General features: G+C 50.3%; 2 protein-coding genes across 2 annotated transcripts; both read left to right on the forward strand.

The window, feature by feature from the left end:
• Positions 1-137: 137 nt before the first annotated feature.
• Positions 138-4,524, forward strand: UCRPA7_8158 (putative phospholipid-transporting atpase 1 protein; the record flags this gene model as incomplete). The annotated part of the gene is made up of 3 exons (XM_007920677.1): positions 138-2,218; positions 2,828-3,952; positions 4,005-4,524. 3 exons carry the CDS (start codon positions 138-140, stop codon positions 4,522-4,524), a joined length of 3,726 nt encoding a protein of 1,241 aa, XP_007918868.1.
• A 3,630-nt stretch (positions 4,525-8,154) lies between these two features.
• Positions 8,155-8,694, forward strand: UCRPA7_8159 (putative carbohydrate esterase family 3 protein; the record flags this gene model as incomplete). The annotated part of the gene is made up of 1 exon (XM_007920678.1): positions 8,155-8,694. The coding sequence occupies one exon, from the start codon at positions 8,155-8,157 to the stop codon at positions 8,692-8,694; it is 540 nt and encodes a 179-aa protein (XP_007918869.1).
• Between the last annotated feature and the right edge of the window lie 203 nt (positions 8,695-8,897).

Genomic DNA, 8,897 nt, shown 5'->3' on the forward strand with positions numbered 1-8,897 from the left:
GCGCGGGCTATGCCATCTGAGTGATCGCAGCTCAATCTGGAGGACACTTCAGACTCCTGACTACGCACAAATATCGGCTCGCCGGTTCGAGAACTGTTGCGATGCGACCGAGGAAACCGTAATCAGTAGACCTCAATATGAGCGATATCAATGGGGGAGGCGGCGTTGTGGGCGAGGTCTCGGATGTGATGAGTGAGAAAGGGCGATCACTTTCTACTGGCTCACCGGCAGGCCAAGAAAACAACGCCCCGAGTCAAAATAACCTGAGAACGAAGGTGCACCAGTTATACAATCGTTGGATTCTCGAAGTGCTCCTACAACGAAAGACCCTTCCGCCCTCCAAGGATGGCCGTCACATCCCTCTCGATATCGCTCGGACGAAGCCTCTCGTTGACGAACGTCGCGGCCATGCCTACATCTCGAATGCGATTCGTACAGCTCGTTACAGCGTTATCGACTTCTTCCCAAAGCAGCTCTGGTTTCAGTTTACTCGCTTAGGAAACTTTTATTTCCTCTGTGTTGGTGTCCCGCAGACCGTTCCGGGCTTGAGTACGACAGGAAACGTTACGACAATCTTGCCGCTCATGTTCTTCGTGTTGTTGACAATTGTGAAGGAAGGATATGATGATTACAAACGACACCGTCTGGACAAGGTTGAGAACGCCACCAGAGCGACGGTGCTTAGGAGAGCAGGGCATGGCAGCGAGTCTGAACATGGCCGGCGTGCACTGCTGGGGCTCAAGAAAAACGGAACTACCGCTGCTACTATACACGAGGAGAATGATGGTAGTGAGGCCTTCGGGCCATTCTACTGGGCTAAAACGGAATGGAGTCATCTCAAAGTCGGAGACATCGTCAAGCTTGCTAGGGATGATGATGTACCCGCAGATCTCATCTTGCTTCACGCTGACGGTGAGGATGGCATGGCGTATATCGAAACCATGGCCTTGGACGGCGAGACCAACCTCAAGAGCAAACAGGTCTCCCCGGCATTGAAAGCATGCAATTCAATCGAGGGCATCATGTCATGTGATGCAGAGTTCGTGGTCGAGGATCCGAACGCGGACCTGTATAAATTTGACGGCCGAGTCACAGTACAAGGGAAGACTTCACCTCTGACTCTGAATGAGATCATCTACCGTGGGTGTACAGTTCGAAACACCAGCACCGCGTTTGGCATCGTAATCAATTCGGGAGAAGAGTGCAAGATCCGTATGAACGCGAACCGGCATCCAAGGGCAAAGAAGCCTGCACTGGAAGCCGTTTACAACAGAATTGTCCTCAGTCTGGTTGTCTATGTCCTGGCCTTGACTGCGGGGTGTTCAGTTGGTTACATGCTATGGCAAAATAGAACCGAGAAAGACGCCTGGTACTTGACGGGCGCCTCCGTCCCAGCCGAAGAGATCATTGTTGGATTTGCAATTCAATTCAACAATGTCATCCCCCTGGCGCTCTATGTCAGCTTGGAACTCATCAAGATCGGCCAGTTACTCATGCTAAACTCTGACATCGAAATGTATGACGAGGCTTCCGATACTCCTGCTCGTTGCAACACCAATACGATTCTCGAGAATTTGGGCCAAGTCGGCTATGTGTTTTCCGATAAGACGGGAACCTTGACCGAGAATGTGATGAAGTTTCGCAAGATCAGCATTGCAGGGACGTCATGGCTGCACGAGGCTGATGTCCAAACCGAGACTAATACGCCTGTTATCGGCAATGCTTTAGAGACCGTGAAAGAGAACGCACCTCGATCCAAATCCTTGGACATAACCAGAGTGGTGCCGCAGGCCATTGAACGCATTAGCTTTCAGGCCGATGCCCCTTCCTCGCCATCGATCACGCGGAGGTCATCGTCCCATTGGCGCTCATCTGCCCGTCCTGACCATGTCCAGCCTGAGTTGAACACCACTGATCTGCTGGAGTTTATCCGACAGAGACCAAACTCACCCTTCTCTCGGCGAGCAATTCAGTTTATTTTATCTGTGGCTTTATGCCACACTGTCTTGCCAGAGACAAGGGACGGGGATGTGGAATTCCAGGCTTCCTCCCCCGACGAACTTGCCCTTGTCGAGGCTGCACGGGACTTGGGCTTCCTGGTAGTACACCGGTCTTCTCAACAAATTACACTTCAAATTAGCAACTCGGATGGAACATCGATACAAAGGACCTATGAGATCCTCGACGTCATTGAGTTCAGTAGCAAACGCAAGAGGATGTCAGTCATCGTTCGGTGTCCAGATGGCCGCATCTGGCTCATATCGAAAGGCGCAGATTCAATGATTCTACCGCGGCTGAAGTTAGCCCATCTTGCTATCCAGAAAGCCAATGAAGTACGACAGAGCGTGGAAATTGAGCGTGCTCTTCGCCGCAAAAGTGAACAGTTTGAACCTCGAAACAGCTTTGGCGGTCGGCCCAGCTTGAACATCCGCAGGAGTCTTGCATTAGACGGCCAGGTTATAGCTGGCCCATCCACCGCTCGACCGTCAATGACAAGCCGCAGCAAGTCTTTTGAGATCGGCAAGATGACCCGGTCGGAAGATCGCCCGCGGCCGCCTTTGATCACACGCAACACTTCACATATCTCCCACTCTGGCATGCCTCAGTCGCCATTAGCAACTGAACATTCATCAGACAAATTTTCGTTTTTGGATGACCCGGCGGTCTCGGATGATGCAACAATCTTCTCTCGTTGTTTCAAGCATCTTGACGAGTTTGCTACAGAAGGTCTACGAACCTTGTTATATGCACACAAGTACATTTCGGAAACCGAATATCAAACTTGGAGGAAAGTGTTTCTGGATGCTTCGACGAGTCTTGTCGACAGACAAGAGAGGATTGAAGATGCCGGCGAATTGATCGAACAGAATCTTGATCTAGTTGGTGCATCGGCGATCGAGGACAAACTGCAGAAAGGAGTTCCCGAAACAATCGAGAAGTTGCGCAAAGCTAATATTAAAATTTGGATGCTAACGGGCGACAAAAGAGAAACTGCCATCAACATCGCCCATTCAGCAAGACTTTGTCGCCCCGGCTCTGATATATTCATTCTCGACATATCTAAAGGAGATTTAGAGGAACAGCTACTCGGTATTCGGGAGGAGCTGGAGGTTACATCATCAGGATCACACCTTACGCGGCATACCGTTGTTGTCATCGATGGCCACACACTTGGTGCTATCGAAAATCCAGTTGATCCGTCAGCTTCAAATCCGCACTTGAGAAGCCTTTTCTTTAGCCTCATCCCGACTATCGATTCCGTCATCTGCTGCCGGGCCTCGCCAGCCCAGAAGGCCCTCCTTGTGAGAGCGATTCGGCGAGCCAACCCATCACACACAGCTCCTCTGACACTCGCAATCGGTGACGGTGCGAACGATCTTGCTATGATAGCAGAGGCACACGTCGGTGTGGGTATCTCAGGTCGAGAGGGACTGCAGGCAGCACGAGTGGCAGATTACTCCATTGCTCAATTCCGCTTCCTTCAAAGACTACTACTTGTGCATGGTCGATGGAATTATACTCGCACTGCCAAGTTCATCCTTTGCACTTTCTGGAAAGAGATGTTCTTTTATATTCCTACCGAAATATTCTCTCGCTATACTGGATATACAGGAACAAGTCTCTATGAGATGTGGAGCTTGACCGTGCTCAACACCCTGTTTACCAGTTTGGCAGTCATCCTACCGGGTATCTGGGAGAAAGATTTGTCCGCTGAGACCCTCTTGGCTGTCCCCGAGCTCTACGTCTACGGCCAGTTTCACAAAGGCTTGAATCCGACTAAATTCTTGGGGTGGATGATTGCGGCCGGCGTCGAAGGTGTCCTAGTCTTCTTCGGATGCTGGGCGGCATTCGGTGTCTGGGGCCAACTCGGTGCCCACAGCGACAATGGGCTGTTTGTGCTCGGCAACCTTGTTTTCAGTGTCTGCATTATGTGGACCAACTGGAAGTTGATGTGAGTAAATTGACCTTCTTTGATCGGAAGTGATGACTAACGGTTCCGGCAGGATAATCGAAACACACCACAAGTCAGTGGTTATCCTCACTGGCTTCTTCATAACAGTCGGTGGGTGGTGGTTGTGGCAGGCATTTTTGGCAGGAGTCTACGCGCAACAGCCGAGCCCATACGCGGTTCGCGATGGCTTCTTCCTTAGATTTGGCAAGGATCCCGTTTGGTGGCTGACCCTTCTTGTGGTCCTGTTCGTTCTGGTCGGCATGGAGCTTGGATACAAGGTTGCCAAACGAACATTGATCATCATGGGTCTGTGGAAGTGGCGGTGGAGCTGGCTGTGGAGGATAAGTCGGTGGTGCACCTGGCGGAAGGGCCGTGAGAAGGAACTGAATAGAAGTTTGGAGGAATGGGATCTCGAATTGTGGCAAGAGATGGAGCAGGATCCTCTAGTGAAGGAGAGGTTGAAAGGAATACTCGAAAGCGAGGAAGACGGTGTTGAAGCAGAGGTAGACGGGAATGTCGTAGTCATAGAACTGGGTGCGGTTGACGAAGACGAAGGCAAAACTCGGACATAGGCATGGATATAGGCATGCGTCTGCCTCGGTTTGACGACATCAAACGAAGCATGTAGATATTTTATTTTATTTCATAATAATGAGATACCCGCCACGCCATAGATACATTCCTTCCCATGAATATAAGAGCACAGTTTGATACAAACAGCAATGGCAAACGTGCACATGGATGGGGTTTGCACAATCGCCAAAGCCTACCAATTTGTGTGGTGTGCCTGTGGATTTTAGCAGCTGCAAGCCCACCAGTAGAGAAAATGAGACTGTGACGGACAACAAGTAGGTAGTAATCATAGGTTCAGTGTCTATAGATGGCCATGGCCTATGTCTTATGGCGATCCTCATTCTGGCATATACGTGCCCTCCATATCAATTCTATGAGACTTCCTCCGCATTAGTTGAAACAACATGGTCCTTTCTTCCTTTCCCACGACCACAGAAGCCAACTTAGTGGGGGGTTCAAAATGGATGGTGACTATCAGATCCACACACTGACTCGCACCAATGCCGAACCCAACCCTCAGCCACCGCCAACAATTCCACTCTTCCACAAAGCGTATAACATGAAATAAGAGGCTGCTCCTTCAATCAATTCGGGTGTGGTGTAGCGGTAACATCCATGACTCTCAATACCATCTAGTTCAGAGTTTCTCATGAGCCCGGGGTTCGACTCCCCGCATCCGAGATGCGTACACACATCACCAACACTCATCGTGGATGAGCAGAACCACAGTCGGTCCACCGAACTGTAGTAGAGCCATACCTGATTATTTTTTTCATTGTTTTTTTTTAACTCTACACAATGCATTGATTGATACCTTTACCTTCCCTTTAGCGTCTGACTGGCATGCGATTTAGTTTTTGTCCCTTTTTGCGATTCTTTTGTCAGACTTCACATCGCTCATGATGGGTCCATCTTTCATTGCCAGGCAACTTGTCCTCTTCCATTCACCACTTTAGATTCGAGAAGCTGGGCACACATCGTCAGGAACTTTCGGTCAGGCTTTCTTACATTTTCGCTTGCGGGAATAGGGTCTAGAGCTGTAAAAATAGGCTGGGATGGAGCTAAGACCCAGAGCAGTGTGCTGCCTCGAACTCAGCACCTCCGAGCTGCATCAGTGCACATGGAGCACTTGTCTCACTGGTGATTTACGAGGTTTCCTCTACAACACAGTAAAACTGGCGCTATGACTGAAGGTTGCACCAATCCGCACTGATCAATTGTGTGAGCTACCGAGGTAACTCTCATTATGCGTGGGCGACACAGCGGAACCCGCTTGTTTGCCCGTGCTGGAGATCATCGCGTTAACGTATAGCTGATCACACAACTCCCCATGCAATGGGCAGAGTGACTGGAGTCTACTACATCAAATCCCTCAACAGCCAGCGTGTCTCTTCATTAGAGCCAGGAGATCAAATCCAATTCAGGTATTGGTCGATTCAGACGGCTGGAAATGAACGCATAGCACCTTAGACATCACTAAATTCTTCTGACTGGTCATAATTAATACAATGGTCAACCAGTGCTCCTAATATCGAAAGCCCTTCGTCTTGAAGGATCATGGGCTCTATGGTGCAGTTCTCATTCCCATTTACATCGGCATCAGAAGTATGTTCCCTTACAACATAAACATGGCCGAGTTTGTAACAAAGGGCTATGCATCTATGCTGGCTGCCACCGTTGGGCCACGGATGCCATGGAGCACTTTACCAGTAGATAAACTTGTGGAGGCTTCAGGATGGGAGTAAAATCATGCCTCAAGTCTATGATGAAAGATCGCTAACAGAGATTGCGTTTCCCCGACCTATATTACAAGCATCCATCTCAGCTTGCGTCTTGTAGGTCATCAAGCAGGATACCAAGTGCTCGAACAGGAGGGAGATTGTGTAACGGGTCCGAGTCCATTGATCCTCAGCCTCTGTTTGTTTCGATCCTTCTCCAGCCATCCGGCAAATTCGTCACTCATGTGGGACCACGTACTCCGCAAATCTGACGGAAGCCTGGCGATAAGCCCCCGCTACACATCATCGAAGTTGCTGGTTCCCGGGGATGCCTTGCCAATCTGTGTCATGAAGATACAGGAAGGGGCATCTCTAAAGTATAGGCCATCTGCATGCATCAGCGAATGGCCAGAAGTATTCGTGAGTTGGCAGGGATTCATAATCATGAGTTCATGATGTTCGCAGTCCTAATGCAGTAGTCAATCGTCACGCATCGCCCCGTTTGTTCTCCCGGGAGCGCATCTTTCTCTGCCTGTCAATGTCGATTGTTTTCCCCTTTCGATGGTGGCGCGGTTCCTGGCATGCTAAGCTCAATACCATGAAATCATCCCAGCTTTATCGCAGATCCCCCTCCTTAGTGGCGGGCTTCGATACCGAAGGCGCCGGGCGATCCCGGTCAATGTCTTTGAGCCAAGCATGAAACGCCAACAACAGTAATGGGGCACACGATCACACCCTCTGCCGCTATTGGAGTCTGAGCCAATCTGGCGCCTTTTCTGGCACCAACACGTCAACAAGGGTCCAGTGCTTGAGGGAGGGCCTAGATCCAATGGACTGAAACTGTGATGAAATTCCACGCCCGAAAAAGCTTAGCTACATCAACATCACAACAGGCTGCCAGTAGTAGATGCCTGGACCGCTCTTTGGTTAGCCTGATACGGGCGCTGCACCATCTCGCCCAGGCTCGCCAGGATGGGCAGTGTTCCCTGCCCATTTTTCTCCGTCGAAAGAGGGGGATGCTCTAGTCTGATATGTGTCGTGCTTGTCAGGGTCTGACGGCATGTCGGGGGCCTTAAAAGGGCATATGGTCCCTGAATCCTCGAGCGCCGCATGGCTGCGCTTAAATCTCATGGTCCCGCCGATCCTCGATCATCTCGCGAAGCCTTGTTCTTGGCCTTCATCCTCACTGTTCTGCACCCAGATAGGCTCCAATCTCTCACTCGACAGCATATACGACCAGGGGCGATTACTCTGCGCTAATTCTCCAGATCCCTCAGTGGCTGTCATCATTTAGCCTCAATTCACTGCCACAGGTCCTCGCAACCGCCAATTTGGGTCCAATCGCGCTTTAATTAGAAATCTGGGGTAGAATTACATCTTTATTTGAGCCGGGGAGGGGTGAGAAGGCCCTGCTCCTCGATGCATATAAAACCTATCGACGATGGCGTCGGTAATGCGCCCAGAATTTTGGCTCAGCAAGGTCAGCTGCAGGAACCCGTGAAAACAGATCTCCCTGAGAAGGATACATCCTCAACGAACTCTGAACTTTCTAAAGCCTCACGATTTTCTCGACTATCGCCAAAAACGTGGTCACGAAAGATGATAATAATCACTATGGCCATCATTCTCTCCATCATTTGTGTGGTGCCGGGTGAGTCATGAGGATGTTCTACAGCTTCCATGGCGATACTAATTGACGCTCCAGCCATCGCCGTCCCTGTGAGTCTTGACAGAGAAGACAATTTCCAGAAGTTCGCAGTGAATATATCGTCGAAATCTCTAGGAGATGGTATACCTCTACGGCCTATGCCACTTGGTGCTTCTATTACGTACGGCCAGGGCTCGACAGATGGTAATGGCTATCGGGAGCATCTCCGCAGTGCCATCACAGACGGCGGAAACCTCGTCAATATGGTTGGCACACGGAAGGCTGGCACAATGAAGGACAATGACGTGGAGGGCTGGCCCGGCTATAGAATCGACCAAATTGTCCCCAAGGCGCGAGTTGCAGTGCCTGAATATAAGCCCAACGTCATTCTGGTGAATGCAGGAACGAACGACGCCGTCCAGAACAAAGACATTCCCAACGCCGGTTCGCGGATGGAGGGGATGATCAACAACCTCTTCGAAGACAGCCCAAAAGCAACAGTCATCTTGTCCACGCTTATCATCAACCTCAACGCGAATGCCGAGAAGAATGTCAAGCTGATAAACGTGCAATACAAGGCCCTCGCCGATCGCCTGCAGGGAGAGGGCAAGCACGTCGTGCTAGCAGACATGCACGGCGCCGACGGCCCGCAGAAGGAGGATATGCACGATGATACACACCCGGATGATGAGGGTCATGCTAAAATGGCAGCCATCTGGTACCGCGCACTTGAAGAGGCTAGTGATAATGGTTGGCTAGTCAAGGCAGAAGATATTGGTATCCCCGACGACGGAGCAGCATGAGATGCATTAGTCATTCATAGATTTTAAGCGACGATACCTTGGGTTTTGCATGAGAGCGAGGCGTTAAGGCGAAGTAGAAGACATAGATTCTTAAACCGACTCAGGCTTTTATGTCGAAGTCTCCCCTCGTCACTGTGCACTTTGAAATCATATGCAAGTTAAGGCGAATACGAATTAGAGGCAGGTGGTAGGCAAAAAAAAAG

This window comes from Phaeoacremonium minimum (assembly GCF_000392275.1).
Source record: "Phaeoacremonium minimum UCRPA7 unplaced genomic scaffold PA7_03_scaffold_580, whole genome shotgun sequence".
NCBI lineage: Eukaryota > Fungi > Ascomycota > Sordariomycetes > Togniniales > Togniniaceae > Phaeoacremonium > Phaeoacremonium minimum.